A 17,831-nucleotide genomic window follows, 5' to 3' on the forward strand; every position below is an offset into this window, starting at 1 on the left:
CTTATTATTCTTGCTGCTACCTACGCAGGCTGACATGAACCATTTGAGCACGTGCCACGAAGATGACCAGATTGAATTCATATTGAGAGAACCGCACACTGCTATGAGGTCTTCCATTGCACAGGTGGGTCTGAGCTCTGCTAGCTAGCATTCTCTGCTGTTATGGATCTGAAGCAGCCATGGCGAATTCTGATCAACTTGCGGATCTTTTTCAATTTTTTGATGGTCTTTAATGTCTAATTTTTAACTGTACAGTGGACGCTCTTATAACGTACACCTCCAGTAATGTAAATTCCAGATAATGTTAGGAATTTATGTGAAAAATTTATAATTTAAATTTAACTGTTTATTGAAAAATGCTGTCAATCACATGAAGATGTAAAATAATAATAAATAATTAAAAGCCGATTTGAAATAAAACAAAATCAATTTTTATCCTTAGCTTAAAAAGATGCAAACAGAGCCGATATATACAGTAGACGCTCCTATTACGTATACCTCCTCTAACGTACATTCCAGATAACGTAAAAAATTTATGCAAAGTCTGCTTTGTACTACGTAAAAAATTTCCATATAACGTAAAGTGTCAAGTCGGGTGAGTTTTCAAATTCGATTTAAATGTTAGGTCACGGTGTGTATGACTATCCCAAGAAAAGGTCGTGCACTTATTTGTTGATATGGCCGAGTCTAACAAGTAACTTTCCTTAGGCTACCCTGGTCATTTGCAAAAAGCACTAAAGATGCACTAAAAGGACAGAACTAGATTCTATTTTGGTTCTATGAAGGTCACAGGTTGTATAGACAACAACACTCCTGGGTAGCTTTTAGGAGGCGGCTGAACGGGGATTTCCCTCCGACAAACATAGGGCTGTCTTGCTAAAAATACCTGGGTACAAAAGTTTACTTACGTTGCATGTTATAAAAAGGGTAGGCGGCGTGTGAAGGTGTGTTTGCACTAAACAATATAGAAATGCTAAAAGATTTTGGTGTGTGGCTTGAGAAAAATCACTATGAAAATTTGTGTTTAATACTTTATTACACAAATCTTCCATTTTGTCATTGGTCAATAAAATTCATGTTGGAACAACATGAATTTTATTATTATCACTATTATTATTACAAATTACTACTTGAAATATTCATTTTCTAAAGAAATTCTAAAATATGTGAATTCAAAAATAATTAATACTTGCTATTGTTGCACTGGTTATGATAGATTGCTTAAACCCGGTAAAGGTTGCTGATTGTTGGTGATTGTTGAAAATACAGTCACTGCAGCATGCCGCAGGTGATTTGTATCATGTTATAGGATTCAGTATTGCAAACTCAGGTTTCAAGTGTATCTAATATTAAACATAAATACACATGTATTCAATAAAATTATTTTTTATTGTCTCAATGCTAAAATGATGCAAATATTGTTAACTCTTCGCCTCTCTGATTTATTTGTCTGATTGGTCTAGGGGATTCTGCTGTTCACTCATTCACTAAATTTTGATTTTTGTTGGTATGTCAGAGTCGTGTGATGGTTCCGAATTGCACCACACAACTGCTGCTATGATGGTGACCAATGCGATGAATTTCCATATGCAACTGTTGCTTTACATGCTGCCAATGTGTAACCAATGATCAAAAACATGAAGGCTAAACCAAAACACGTTAGAGAGTTTGATCTATTTTTCGATGAGAAACCGAGAGGTACTGCTACACAAAAAATTTCTACTCATGCAAAAATCACAGACTCCTCAAAATTCCCGGATTCGAAAATTTTTTACTCCCGCTACGCAAATTTTTCTCAACGCACCATGTAAACTTTGAGTAATTAAGTAATTGTCACCATAAAATTTCTAAAACTTCCCTGAACATTAATTTTGTAACTAGAAGTAAAAAATCGGGTAGCAGTTAAATGTAAAAATATTGGAAATTATATATATTTAGTTTTTTAAACTAATAAATTAAAGTTATTTATTGTTTAACAATAAACTTCAAATATTTTATCCATTATTCACTTCATCATGCCATCAGCTGCAGGTTCTTGTTTCGAGGTAAAACAACTCTTCGTAGGGTGTTGCTACCGGGATCCATCTCTCAGTGCCTTATGCATTGTACAAACCGTAACTAATCTTTGGTTGTCATTGGGCTGTAGGTTTACGTGTCAAACATAATTAATCTCTACTTACATAATTTCAACTCATATTTGGGATGATAAAGGTACACCCACAGTTGTTCAGTCTTCATGCTTGCATGATTTTCTGGCCTTCAATCAGTTCAGATGTGTCAATGATAACGGTCAGTTGGTGCATCAATAAACGAAAGACAAAGAGTGTCCAACTGATCAACTAGTCCGCAACCATTTATACGGTAGTTTAAATGAATAAAAGCATTCTGGGAAATACGTAAAATAAGGATTGCATGGACTAACTACATTGATGGGGTTAGCTGCATTTTGTAAAAATATCATGCGCTGCATTTTCCAAGTGAGTCTAGTTTGGCTTTATGTGTATAGAATACAAGTTTACTGTTGGCCTTGAACATATAAAACTCGGCATTGTCCGTCATCATAAAACTTTGTATCAGTTGGTCATCCGACAAGACGCACTATTCACAACTGATCGTTATCAGATTGCTAATCAGTTAATTTGTTAGTCAGTTAACTTGTTAGTCTGTTAAGTCGTTAGTCTGTTAACTTGTTAATCTGTTAACTTGTTTGTCTGTTAACTTGTTAATCAGTTAACTTGTTAGTCTGTTAACTTGTTAGTGAGTTAACTTGTTAGTCTGTTAACTTGTTATTTTGTTAACTTGTTAGCCTGTTAGCTTGTTAGTCAGTTAACTTGTTAGTCTGTTAACTTGTCAGTCTGTTAACTTGTTAATCTGTCAACTTGTTAGTCTGTTAACCTGTTAGTCAGTTAACTTGTTAGTCTGTTAACTTGTTATTCTGTTAGCTTGTTAGTCAGTTAACTTGTTAGTCTGTTAACTTGTTAGTCTGTTAACTTGTTAGTCTGTTAACCTGTTAGTCAGTTAACTTGTTAGTCTGTTAACTTGTTAGTCTGTTAACTTGTTAGTCAGTTAACTTGTTAGTCTGTTAACTTGTTATTCTGTTAACTTGTTAGCTTGTTAGTCAGTTAACTTGTTAGTCTATTAACTTGTTAGTCAGTTAACTTGTTAGTCTGTTAAGTCGTTAGTCTGTTAACTTGTTAATCTGCTAACTTGTTAGTCTGTTAACTTGTTAGTCTTTCAACTTGGTAATCTGTTAAGCCGTTAGTCTGTTAATTTGTTAATCTGCTAACTTGTTAGGCTGTTAACATGGCGGCTAGAAAGCTGATGAAAAGACACTGTGCCGCTAGCTAACGCATGTGTTGGTTAGGAGAGGTAAAAATGGTTTATGGAATTTTCTTCAAATGACTAGTAAAAGCTTATTTAATGGGTTTTGTTCCAAGTGGCTCAGTTCTTAAAAACATCAACACTTCAAAGTTTTTATAGCCTATTAAAAGCAAATGAATTTTGATGGTTTTTGAATCTTTCAATGCTCTGTCATTGGCCATTAGTAGAATCCACACTTCATTCCCATGGCATAGATATCATTTTTCTAGTGCTTCATCGCTCATGGTATGGCTGCTGCAGTCAAATGCACCAACCTATATCTTTCCTCTATATAAGACCTTCAGCTATGCTGTAGATTGGGAGCATCACAAGTGGCCTAAGTTCCTTGCATACAACAGCGAGCGGACACGGGCTGCACTGCGCTATAGTAAACAAGTATGCTAAGTTCAAGGTGATCTGCCGAAACCACTGCAACAAGCAGGTGAATCAATCTCTCGACATGGTCGAAGTGAACATCTTTGCTCCTGATGGCAGTCGTCTCAAGGTCGATGTTATATGCAAGCCTGATGGAGTCATTCACTACTCATATTTCCCTTCCACCCTCGGTACGACTTCTTTTCTGTTTTGCCTGAATGCTAGTTTTGCCAACTACCCAGGTTTTCATACATCATTTAAGCTCTCACACGGCATCATGGCAAGAGTGGGAATTGTTAATCCATAACTATCGCTATGTTTACTTTGTGCGGATAATGCTTTTTGGAATTGTATGCGCAATGAGTTACCACGCGATAAGTGTTTCCGGGGGTGTTCGCGTGCTGTGGATTAACGTGGTCGCTTTGTTAAAAAAGTTAAAGGATTCTACGTCATAGCGGCGCACTAGAAACTGCTAAGATCTCAATAAGAACGACTGAAGTATGGAAAATGTTTAAAATGGAATAGCTTCCACGAAATTCTCTTGCGTTTTATTTGGAAGCGCTGTTTCCATCTTTTGTAAGCATGAAATATTCGATAAAAATTTGCCAGTAACAGAAATCGCTTAACTTGCGGGATTTTGCAGTTTCCCTCTTGAGGATCATGCAAACTTGCAAACTAAACGCGTCAAGGAAACATAGTTACTGTTCACAGGCTCTTGCACGGAAAGGCAAAAAATTTAACTGTTTTTGCGATTTCTTTTGTTTGCGCCTATTTTATGTTTATCACCTCGTGAAGGACAAAAAAACTTTATGGATGGAAGCAAAAAAGAAGAATGATCACACCCACATGGTCGTATGTGTTAGTTATTGTGAATCCCAACAGTCGCACGAGGATTTTCAATCACAGACATTGCGAAAGAGCTCGATCACTTGAAATAGCTCAAGATTTCGCATTGTACCTGTTCTCATGTGTTCGACGTTTTGGCATGACATCACATGCCACACACAAGCGCTTACAAGATGTATAAGAACCAGACATCATTTGTACATAATCGCTTGGCTATACACCACACGCGTTTATTGTGCCCTAATGTTCAGGGTCTTTAGTTTTTGTATTAGTTTCATATTATTTTCAATTTATTGCTAAATTTGTCTGACTGATAATGTCAGCTGCACCTAGTATAAGTTTCCTAACTATGAAGAGACAACTTGTACTAATATTGCCAGCCAGCCGAATTCAGGATTAGCGTTTCTACTAAAATATTAGGAATGGAAGTTGTCTTTCCTATTTTTTATCTACAAATATGTTATGAATGCATCTTGCTTCAAGTCTCTGAAGCTTGCAAAATGGAGATAGTGAGCTGGTGTGGATCATAGACAAGTTTAGTCCTGCGTCTATCGAGAACGCTAAGAAAAGTTGAATTAAAAAGTGTTTTCATAGCTATTAGAAGTGTCATGGCTTTGCAACAGAGTAATTCTGTTCCTCTTCGCATGTGATAATAGCTTGATTACTCTAATTTGTATAGTTTTATTTTCACTTCAATATTTTGTGACAAATACCGATTTGACAAATGATAGCATAATAAACTTTTTATTGCTATGTCATAGCATAGTTGTCCATTGATTCTTTCAGTATAACATTTTAACACAGTTTTTTCTTTATTCCGTATTGTTTTGATTGAAAACTTCAGTAAAAAAAACTTTGAGCATATACACTATAAAAATGTTTTATTTACGTCATCTTATTATAATATTTTCGATAATTAAGATCTTGTGATATACTAAATGCATTCGGTATGTTCTATATAACGTTCTATTTAGGTACGTACACCATCTCCATAGAGATTAGAGGTCGTCACATTAGAAATAGTCCCATCAAGGTGAAAGTCAGGAAGAGACGAAACTACTATAACATTGCTGAGTCAGATCATCAGTTGGGAAGTGATGGAGAGCGGGACGGACAGCTGTGTAGACCTTGGGGCGTGTGTTGCGATCCGCTCGGCCATATTATTGTAGCTGATAGGAGCAACAACCGTGTGCAGGTAGGTAGCAAAACTGCTGTACTTGGAGCCGTCAGCATCTTTTGAGCATGAATCTTGATTGAGTTTATATATTGACATATATATAATATATATACTAGCCAGCTTCACAGCGTCGCAAGTGTGTTAGAATAATTACCTAATGAATTTGAGTAACTTACCTGGAAAGCTAGATATTTACTAAAATCCTTACTAAAACACCACCCTCATTTTGAGCTAGCTTAACAATCATTACTCGTAATGGTCAACAGTGCTAGTTATTAACCCCGAGCAAACGCTTTAAGCGTGAGTATCTTAACCAATGTAATGACTATTTGCCCAATTAACCATTGTATTTCGAGTAGCTTAATTGTTAAATTTGCTGCCTCTAGATCTGAATGTCTGCAGATCTGGAGGTCCCGAGATAAAATGCAATACCGTGCAGATTTTTCATTGCTAGTTTTATTTGCTATAACTGGACATGAGCTTCAACAAAAAGACAAACACTGAGATATATATATACAGTAGACGCTCCTACAACGTAAATAATTCGCTCCAGGAACGTTTACATTGTAGGGAGTTTATGCTATACGAACAGTAAATGTTGTCAATTGCTTGATCTGTTCCAAGATCTTTCCAAAATCATCCCTTTAGCCGTATAAAAAGGAAAACACTAGGTTTAAAATTTTAATGTGTTGGTTGTATCACAACTGTAATATTATTAGTTTGCATCAACAACTTGTGTCTTTCTTTGATCAATTTCACTGGTTTCACAGGCTAGGACTACGGTGAAAGTTGATGGGAACGCACATATTCGACCTCCATGTACTATGATTTGTTTATTTTCTTCTAGACAGTACAGTTTATTCTGCGAAATAAAACTAATAAAAAACAAATCTTTTCTACGCCTACAATAAAGCAAAACAAATGTATTTTTATTTATCGCCGTTTATCTACCTATATCTAGGGGTCAAGGTTAGGATAAAAGATAACTTTCAGATTACTTTTCACTTAACATTCAGATTGGTAAATCGACGCTAACATTCGCGCCAATCGATCACTTTCAAGTATTTAGTAACAATTGCTCAGTGACCTGTTATCTGTTTTGTCAACACATCTCACATCTGACACTGTTTTGTCACAAAATGAACTACGATCAAAATGAACTAAAATGTCACGGAAGTTGTATATATATATATATATATATATATATATATATATATATATATATATAAAGATGCACCTGAGACCATCCAACACATCATCAGTGGATGCAAGCAGCTAGCAGGAAACGCATACACTGAGCGGCATAATCATGTCGCAGGTGTTGTGTATAGAAGTCTATGTGATGAGTATGGCCTTAATAAACCACAACACTGGTGGGAAGCTCCTAGTAAGGTCAATGAAAATGACCGCGCTAAGATCCTCTGGGACTTCTACATCCGAACTGACAAGCATGTCCTAGCAAACCAACCAGATATAGTGGTGGTAGACAAGGAGAACAAGAGGGCTACTATAATAGATATAGCAGTACCCAATGACTACAATATAGCCAGCAAAGAAAAAGAAAAGTTAGAGAAATATCTCCCTCTTGGAGAAGAGATTGAAAAATGCCAGAATGTAAGAACAACTGTAATCCCAGTAGTCATTGGGGCACTGGGCGCAATAACACCGGCGCATAAAATGTGGCTTGCCCAAATACCAACAACAATCAACTCAGGTGAGTTGCAGAAAAGTGCGCTATTGGGAACAGCTACGATCTTGAGGCGAGTGCTCAAACTTCCAGGTCTCTGGTAGGAGACCCGAGTTAGAGCAGAATTTACGGGGTATCCGGGGTGAGGAAACAATTTTTTTTTATATATATACATGTATATATATGTATGTGGAATATATATATATACGTACTTGTAACGCTATACGTATGTCGTTTTTTTATCATAGTTGTGGCAAGATATATGTATAATACCATTTAAATCAACTTGGAGAAGTTGCCCCTACTTCGCACCTTAATTTATATGGAATTGTTTACGTAGTACGAAGCAAAAACTTGGCATAAATTTGTTACGTTATCTGGAATTTATGTTATAGGAGCGTCTACTGTATATATGGGCTCTGCTTACATCTTTGTATGCTATGGATAAAAATTGATTTTGCTTTATTTCAGATTAGTTTTTAATTATTTATAACTTCGTGTGATTGACAGCATTTTTCAAAACGCAATAAATTTAGCCACTCCATACAAGATATGATTGACCTCTAAAGTAGTAGTTATTTATTCACAGTCCAGTGTATGTCTGTATGTCTGTATTATTAATGAAACCATATTTGCAGGTATTCAACCCTGATGGATCCTATAGGTTGAAATTCGGAGAAACCGGCAGTGGTCTAGGTCAATTTAATAAGCCGGCGGGCGTTGCCGTTAATTCGACCAATCAGATTGTAGTAGCTGACAAGGATAATCATAGGATTCAGGTGAGTTTTGCTGAGTATTTCACGATTATACTCCCTCTCTCTTTCCTTCCCTCTCCCGTCTCTCCTCCTCTCTCTGTCTCTGACCACTACACAGATACTTGACCTCTTCACAGATATTTGACCTCTTCAGTGATTTCTAAAAGCATTACTACTCATGTATTGTTTCCAAAGTTCATACTTCCGGTATTGTAGGAAACCTTGCAGATTTCCGTGGATTAAGTAACTTCCTGTGTAGTTGATACTTGCGTGAAAACTTGTAGATCAATTATATGCCGGGCACGTGTACATCAGTATAAATAGGAGTAATTAGAGGGTTTTTCTTTTTGTAATTATTTTAGTAATCAGAAAGTTACATGTCTAATTGAGTACTACTAGACGATCCTACAACGTAAATAATCTGTTTGGGGAACATTTACATTACAGGTATTTTATGTTATACGAACAGTAAAATACAGGTAAATTGCTTAATCTGTTCCGAGATCTTTTGAAACTCATCCCTTTGGCTCTTCAGAAAGGAAAAACTTGACATAACTTTTTAATTTACTGACTGTCAAGTAATTGTAGTATTATTGGTTTGTTTTAGAGCTTTTCTCTTTTTTTATCATTTTCACTTGGTTTAAGGCTCATGATTATGGTAATTTTACGTTACATTAAGTGGAGCACACATCTTCAATGCCAATTTAAACCAATTTTTTCACTTTTTTCAGAGGTCTAAGCTGCAAAATTTATATTGCATGTCTAAATTTCTAAAATAAAGTAAAATAAAAATATGTATAATGTACTGTATTTACTATAATAAGAGTTGTGCCTGTCCAGCTGTTTTTCTGCAGCCAAGGTTAGAGGTTAGGATAAAACATTGGATTTAACGAGACTCTAATTCCGTGACATTACGATTGATAGACCGGCACCCACCGAACACCTTTGGGTATTTCCATGTTTGTATGAATGTTTTATGGTCACCCATTTATCGTAAAACAGGTAATTCTACAAGTTAAGGAGAGCGTTAAGTGTTAAGGAGAGTGTTAAGTGTTAAGGAGAGTGTTAAGTGTTAAGGAGAGTGTTAAGTGTTAAGGAGAGCGTTAAGTGTTAAGGAGAGCGTTAAGTGTTAAGGAGAGCGTTAAGTGTTAAGGAGAGCGTTAAGTGTTAAGGAGAGCGTTAAGTGTTAAGGAGAGCGTTAAGTGTTAAGGAGAGCGTTAAGTGTTAAGGAGAGCGTTAAGTGTTAAGGAGAGCGTTAAGTGTTAAGGAGAGCGTTAAGTGTTAAGGAGAGCGTTAAGTGTTAAGGAGAGCGTTAAGTGTTAAGGAGAGTGTTAAGTGTTAAGGAGAGTGTTAAGTGTTAAGCACACTTTCAATGTAAATTTACATCAATTTTTTCTTCTTTATTCTACACAGCAATTTAAAAACTTTCTTTCAAATGCTAATTTCTTTGGCTGTATCTACTTTCATCGCAAGTATGTACTATTCGCTGTTTTCTTTCAGGTGTTTTCATTTGATGGAAGGTTTGTTCATAGCTTTGGAGAGAGAGGTTCACTTAATGGCCAGCTGCATTACCCTTGGGATGTAGCCTGCAATGAGGAGGACTGTATTCTGGTCTCCGATACACGGAATCACAGAATTCAGGTCCTAAGCCTACATTCAATATATTTTTGAACATATGAATAATGAGATTCACCGGCGTAGGAGTGCAGTGTGTGACAAGGAAGTATTGGTTGAGGGGGTGCTGACTGGTCATTGGCTGACCTTCAACTTTAACTTCACCAATACTTTTATTGACTAATGGAAATCATATGACAGCTTGACTTATTCACAAACATTACTGTTTATATATATAAACAGTAATGTTTATATAATGTTTATTTTATTTATATATTAATAATGGATGAGTAGTCACTGCTAACAAGACTCTACCCTCTAAAAAGTGTAGAGTCTTATAAATAATTAGAGTGTTGGAATAGGTTAATATGTTAATAATAGGAATCGGCATGTTATTCTGACGTAGTCAGCACATCGACCGCCAAATTTGAATATCGAGAAACATTTTTGTGTCAAAAAATGTTGTAACAAGGGAACAAAAAACTGCTCATCCACACCGTAAGGCAAAAAACAGTGAAACAGGAATGCCATAACCCCGGGTTCGCTGTACATCCATATAAATAAATGAATAAATATAAATGTGTGCCTATATGTGCAAAGTGTTTTTCAGTGTTTATTGTAACAGGAGCAAATTTTTCTTTCACAAAAATATACCAGACAATAGATATCAAAAGCAGGTGCTCCGATGACGCAATTGGTCAGCATTCTGTACTTGTAAACGTGTGGGATCGTGGATAGCCCGTGCTTCCCGACTAACACAGTTTGTTTCTGCTAGTTATGAAAGGCTGCCTTTCGCCAAACAAAAGATAAAACTAGTAGGGTTCCCGAATTTTGATGTCCTCAACAGCTTGTCTTATTTGTTTCATAATAAAATCTGGCTGGATCCTTGAGAGGCATTACCTCCAGTTATGTGCAAGATTTTTTTCAAGTCTTTTCAAGCAAATACATTTTGAGGTTATTATTTTTTTACATCAAGTTACAAATCCTTTAAACACTCATTTTTATTTTTTGATGTCAAAAAAAATGTATTTGCAAAGCTTGTATTTGCATTTTATGTATTTGCATCTTATGTATTTGCAAAGTTTGCAGAATAAATGCGATATAATAATAATTATTAGTTAATAAAAACTATTAAATAAAAAATTATTAATTAATAAATCAATTGTATGTGACATGCAATTGAAAAATAATTATTAAAACTGTATAGCGCAATAGAAACCCAACATATCAAGATATTAATTCCCACAAGCCTCACTAAAGCAGTTAAAAGTAAGCAACTTTTATTACAGCAGGGAAATGTTGGAAAAGCTAAATATCTCCGATTATATAATAAATAAAATCGAAATTGTAATGATCCTCCAAAAAATTGAAGTGAAAAAAAGTATGCCGCAGTGTTTCGTGTGAAAAGGCTTTAATATTGGTCGGATCTAAAAATGGCAAGCTTTTTGTGTTATTGAACAACCTATCCCTGGCTTGATTTTCCAAGCATGTATGTTCACTATAATGATAATTTCATCATTGTATCATCTCATTTTTACAGCTGTTCAGTTCAGCTGGTCAGTACTTGAGCAAGTTCAACTTCCATTCACCAGCCCACCAGAGGATGCAACTTCCACAGCCTCGAGGAGTCTGTTTCACCCAGTCTGGAGACATTCTTGTCACTGATTTCAATAAGCATCGCCTCATGTTCCTTAGATATAATCTCCAGGTATTTTATCTTTCTATACAGACTAGGTTTTGGAGGAAATGATGCTATCAGTCATTTTAGCCCTTCGAGTACAGTAGACACCCTTATAATGTAAATAATCCGTTTCGAGAATGTTACGTTATAATGGTTTTATGTTATACGAAGTGCAAAATACATGTAAATAGCTTAAGGTTTGTATCAACAACTTTTTCCTTCCTTTCTTATCACTTTCACTTAGTTTGGGTGCATTATGGCGAATTTAGGTTAAAGGTTGACTCGCAAAAAAATTCACATTACAGTTATTTGGTATCAAAAGATTCACCGTGTCTTACTCTGTTGTGCTGTAGTTGCAAACTATGTAGAAATGTGATTACAAGCTCTTAAAAGCTCAAAAATGAACGATTAATCGCAGCCATCGCAAAAATGCTTTAGGGTGGAATCCCTTTTCAAAATGGCTCAAATTGGTCGTAGTTGAACACGATGGCTTCTGTTTACACTTTCATGCAAGCTCATTCATCAAAATATTTTCACAAATATACTTCACGCTTTCAATAAAACCATGTCTATTGTCTTTAAGTGTCTATTTCATCATCATTGTAATGCTGTCACTTTGAGCACTGATATCTTAAAAATTCGTTTAATTTTTTAACCCTAGCTCGAAGGAGTGCATATCATCTACAGATAAACATGACGAACCTGTTGGTCACTTGTGATAGTCGAAAATGTTACAGAAATTGTTCGCGCTAATTAGCAGAAAGTATGGGTCACATGATCAGATTACGACTATATGATTAGACCAAACTGAAGCGAAACTGTAAAGTAGCGAGCATCTATATTTGATAAGGGCTTTCCGGTAGAACCCGAAGTGTTTGTCATAAACTAGTGCTACAAAACATTTTATATTAAGCCTTTTATTGGCCTGTCTTTTCACATGATAACATCACGTGTCAAAATAATGACCAGGTGGAGTTGAGTACGTTGTCGGAATAAAGGGATTCCAAACTATGGAGTTTTCATGATGGCTGCGATTAACTTTTCGTTTTTGAGCTTTTAAGAGCTTGTAATCACATTTCCACATATTTGGCACCTACAACACAACAGAGTAAGACATGGTGAACCTTTTATACCAAATAACTCTAATGTGAATTTTGTTGCAAGTCAACCTTGAAGGTAAGGGGAGTGCACATTTTCAATGTTAATTGAGATTTATTTTCTTTTACATTTTTTCTCCACAGCAAGTCTGTGCCGCAAACAAAAATTGTGTCCACTACAGAAAAGTAAAAAAAAACTTTATCCACCTATACATTATTTTTTCCTTGTAAATTCGGCAAGAGAGAAAACGTTACTTTAAGGCTAACTGTAGGCTCTCACTGTTTAAATCAAATTTGAGAACTTGCGCCAACTGATACTGGGTACTTTACTTTATATGGAATTTCTTACACAATACGGATGCAAAAACTTTTCATAATTCTTTATGTTCATTGGAATTTATGTGAAAGGAAGTTTACGTTATGGGAGCATCTGCTGTACTGTCATTCTTCTGAAAATTTTCCTACATGATGTAATTTTGTAACTGTAGGAAGTTTTTCTGCATATGTTCTCAGTAAGCTGATTCACGTGTCCATAAAATAAAGTTTGTCTATTGGCATTTATATTCAAAAGGACCTTTTATTTGATATTTTTTAATGTTGGTAGCTCTGATATAGTAATTTACTTTATGTTGAGATTTTAAACTACATGTATTTCCTGTTTTTAGAGGCCTTAGAGTTTTATAAAATATCATATCTCAACATTGCATAGAGTAATTTATTTCCTTCTCTGATGATCCGCTTCTATGTTCATATATACATGCATCTACTGCCTCCTCTTTTTGGGCTGAAATTATCTACCCATGTTCTGCTTCCTGTTGTAGTCGGTGCAGATGTTTGGTAACGAAGGTCAAGGAAACGGGCAGTTCTTTAGACCTCAAGGAGTAGCCGTGGATCTCGAAGGAAACATCTTAGTCAGTGAGGGGCGTAATAACAGAGTCCAAATATTCAGACCAGACGGTACATTCCTCGCCAAATTTGGCAGCGTAGGCACAGGCAATAGCGAGTTTGACAAGCCGAGCGGTATCTGCGTCACTCCCGACGGCTACATCGTCGTAGTGGATTTTGGTAATAATCGAATCATGTTCTTCTAGCTACTAGGACATTTTTATCGTTCAGTCATAGAGGACTAGCGCATCACCTAGGTTCGGTGCTATCTTGCCTCCAGTGTGTCTTTGCCCTCTTTCTCAATAGTTAACGCATGCAGTCAGATATTCAGGTGTATCGTCTCAGGGAGAACTATAATCAAGCTAGTAATTAGTACCTAGTAGCAGGAGTCCAATCACTTTAGCAGAATCCTGGTTGGTTTGCTGGTGCAAAAGGTTTTGCGCCCGGACTTATCTACCTCGTCACAGACCAGTATCTGTTTATCTTTTAGCATTTACAGAAGGCATAGCCATTCTGTTCTGTTAGTACTTTTATAATTCAGGGAGTGTTCGTTTATATTATGTGAACAGCTATTGATCACAGTCATACACCCCGTATACATACATACATACTGACCTTGCTTGTTATTCATCTTACTCCAATCTTCTGCGGGTATAAAAATTATTTTTCACGGGTTGTTTAGTTGAATACGTTGTTGTATTGAAGTTTTCTTCATATTTCTTTTGCTATAGCGATTGTCTATATCATTTTTTATCAGATTCTTTGTACAGACTGTTTCCTCGAATATATATCCTCTCTCCTAATAGCTGATTTGTTGGCTGGGGTTTTTGCTAGCCATTGCTTTTTTATCGCTAGCTATCTTTGCATCTCATGCAATGCAATACAGCTTTGTTTTTGGAATGTTATTTTCCATGGTTCTATAATTATGTCAGACACCTGAAGAACCAATTATGCTTTACATATACAAAGATTTGCTGCTTAAATAGCTAGACACCAGACTATGTCAGTATGTAATACAGAATGTTGTCAAAATCCACCATGTCTTGTTAAATTATGGAGTAGGGAGGATCTCATCGTCTTTGTTCCTAAAAAGTCACTAATAGAGTGGCTGTCCTCGAGTATATCAGGAGTATTCCAGGTTGCTTATTGTTTCCAGCTGCATGAAACTGTAAAGGGGTAAAAAAATGTTCGTATAGTGTTTTAAGGAAGATATTAGGTTTATACATTACTAGATGGATGCTCAGCGTTGCCTGGCTATTAAATATCAGCTTATAAACAATGAGAGGTAATGTAGTTGCTTGCTACTTGCTATTAGCCTGGCACATTGCCAATGGATAATTTGAGTAAGCTTACTAATAAGAGCCACTACTTGCTAACATGATTGAGCACGCATAAAAGTATGCCACTGCTTTTCATGATGTTGCGCCATCACGTTGCGGCATAACGGAGAGCGGTAGTGTATTTGCTCTCATATAGTGACATTTATCGCCTAATGAATCCATCAAGCTCCTGTGGCTGAATTGGTAAGGCATTGGACTGGTGAACAGGAGGCTGAGATCAAATCTTTTGCGATATGGATTCGTTGTTCCAAGATTTTAAAAGCTATAGCTGGACAAACACGAACAGACCAACATTGAGAAATATAGATATATATATAGGTTAATGTACAAAATTGTTCCGTATTATTCCAGTTTTGTGCAATGGAGTAGCATAAAACACATTTTAATGACTTGGTGGTGGTATATTGGATTTTCAGGTAGAATACAATTTTTGACTATGTTCATTTTTTGTTTTGGTTAAAATTATTTTGTGCTAGGTGAATGCCCCGCGTTGCACAGGTAATAAAATAATTACCCAACGAATTTGACCAACTTAAGCTAGTAACTTGAGCTAGTCTAAATCTTTACTGTTATAAGAGCTATGTCTGAAGCCAGCTTAGTAATCGTTGTAAAGATCTTAGTAATCTTAGTAAAGATCTCTAACGCATCTAACAGCTAATAAGCCAAGCTAGTAGTAACCCATATCATTTTCCCAAGCATGGTATTTTAATCGATGTTATCACTGACCACAATTTTTCCTCAGGACAAAAATTTAGCTGCTTGGCCTAGTGGGTTAGCTCGCCTGTCTGCAGACTGGGGTTTCGAGTTCGAATCCAGTGTATATGAGATTTTTGTTCTTAAAACTATTGCTATAACTGGACACACGAATAACCAACAGACAAACACTGAGATTGATATATACCATATAGGCCTATATTTTGACATTTTAATGGCATTGTAGTAATCATCACATATAGAGAACAGCCATGTTTCAATGGTTATGGTACTGTCTTATGATCAGTATATTGGTGGTTCAGAGCATACAAGACTTATCAGCGGTGTTAGGGAAGGCATCTGACCACAATTACTCTTAGGCTGCTTCACTTATGAGGCATCCTTGGCAGAAAACCTGAGCTGGACAACAAGAAACCACCTCAGTACCCTCCCATAGAAACTCCTGAAATATGCAATCTAAGCAATTGGAGGAGATCATGACATGATCTGCCCACAGCAAAATACTCTCCACTGACCTCCCATTTGATTAGTTGCTTTATTTTTATGGTTTGTAAACAAACTTGTGTGGCAATAATGTCATTTTTTCATTAGTTTTTGCAACATTTTATGCAAGCTGAAAAGTTGTCGATCTTAATATGGCATTCAAGTTTTGTATCGGTAATCAATTTTGAAAAGCTTTTGCATAATTTATGGCAGTATAAAAACTTAAGATTCAACTAAGATCATGTATCTTTTCCTAGAAGAGTATTGATGATCAAGTGTTTTAACATTGACCATCGAAACTAGTCGTATTTATCTTTGATCTGCAAGAAATCACTGACACTTATTAATTAACTAGGTGAATGCCAGGCGTTGCCCAGGTATTAAAAGTTTTAATTATTATTAATATTCAATTATTATTAATTATTGAATTCAAAACACATGAGAATATTACGCATGATATACACATAGCAAATGCAACATATGTATGCATATGTTGCATTTGTGCATCTGAAGAGCAGTTTAGTTTATAGCTACCGTCTCTTGCAGTTCTCTATTTACATGTACAGTATAATTACATTGTACATGTAGTATAATTAAATTGGACTGATGTCCATTTCTGCTGTAAGTTGGCATGACAAGATACACTCACATACATACGCTGTAGTACAGTCAAACTTCTATTGACAATCAGTATACCCTAACAATCTTTTAAATTTGAGCAATTATTTGACTCAAAACCCGAAAGCTTTGAGCACAAACTGGACTGACTAAAGTTATTTATGTTCATCAGCTCTCTTACTTGTGTTGATAAAGTAGTATTTATTAATTTAAATAAAAGTCAGCAAATTTTTAATTCCAACTGACAAAGGGATATATTGTTAGATAACTATTTTTGGTAAAGAATCTATTTAAAAGAAACACTGTTTATTACAATGTAATGTAATTAGTCAAAATTTCACTACAAAATCAGCAAACGCCTATGCTATATTTTATAAAAATGAGCAGACCGCCATCTATGTATGTAAATCTTTGTTTGTCTATTATATTATTTTATTATATTATTTATATTATTTGTTTATATATTATATTGCTCTGTTGTTCATGTTTCTAATTATAGAGATAAAGTTATAGGAAAGGAAAATCCACTTTACACTGGAATTTAACTCAGGGCCTCCAGGCTCAGACAGGCAAGCTAACCACTAAACCCAATAGCCTATTCGCGATACAATGAAACAATTGCGCACACACTTATTACACCTGCTAATCTTTAATGGCAATTGGTTAAAATACCTATGCTTCACGCTTGAACTAAATTACTAAAAAAAAACTTTATTAAAAAAGTAAGTACCAAACTTCCCAAAATGCTATAAATTCATGTATGAATATAACATAAATGTTGATTAATAGTCATGTATTTATAATTTTTGTGTGATCTCTTGTTGCGGTTCCTCCATTCATGTTTTGGTCACTAGGTTTTGTTTATCTATTTTGGTTTATTGTAGTGTATTCGTGAGTGTATTATTCGTGAGTGTATCGAGTAGGCTTACTAGTAGAGACCTGAGCATATACATTGATGCCTTATTCCTTATACAAACATCATATATCCATCATACATAAACATGGCGCCACAAGAGAGGAACTACTAAACTTGCAAGTAGACAAATTATCTCAATTCTACTGCCCCAACCCTACCAAGTGAAAGGGAGCCTAAAAAGTCATTGTTCCTGCTAGACCAGCTTGAGTACAAACTGCCAAGATGAGTGTTGACTTTCTTGCTCCAAAACCCATTCAAGATGGCTCTGATCTTTCTGACCAAT

General features: G+C 35.7%; 1 protein-coding gene across 2 annotated transcripts in view; it reads left to right on the forward strand.

The window, feature by feature from the left end:
- LOC137389890 (E3 ubiquitin-protein ligase TRIM71-like) overlaps positions 1 to 14,513 on the forward strand; it is a 47,775-nt gene extending 33,262 nt beyond the window's left edge. For both annotated transcript variants that reach the window (XM_068076045.1, XM_068076046.1), the window contains exons 7-13: positions 29 to 124; positions 3,677 to 3,926; positions 5,556 to 5,776; positions 8,084 to 8,224; positions 9,701 to 9,841; positions 11,355 to 11,522; positions 13,414 to 14,513. In XM_068076045.1, coding sequence (XP_067932146.1) covers positions 29 to 124; positions 3,677 to 3,926; positions 5,556 to 5,776; positions 8,084 to 8,224; positions 9,701 to 9,841; positions 11,355 to 11,522; positions 13,414 to 13,683 — 1,287 coding nt within the window. In that variant the 3' untranslated portion in view covers positions 13,684 to 14,513. The remainder of the gene's footprint in view (positions 1 to 28; positions 125 to 3,676; positions 3,927 to 5,555; positions 5,777 to 8,083; positions 8,225 to 9,700; positions 9,842 to 11,354; positions 11,523 to 13,413) is intronic.
- Positions 14,514 to 17,831: the final 3,318 nt, after the last annotated feature.

This window comes from Watersipora subatra, chromosome 3 (assembly GCF_963576615.1).
Source record: "Watersipora subatra chromosome 3, tzWatSuba1.1, whole genome shotgun sequence".
NCBI classification, from domain to species: domain Eukaryota; kingdom Metazoa; phylum Bryozoa; class Gymnolaemata; order Cheilostomatida; family Watersiporidae; genus Watersipora; species Watersipora subatra.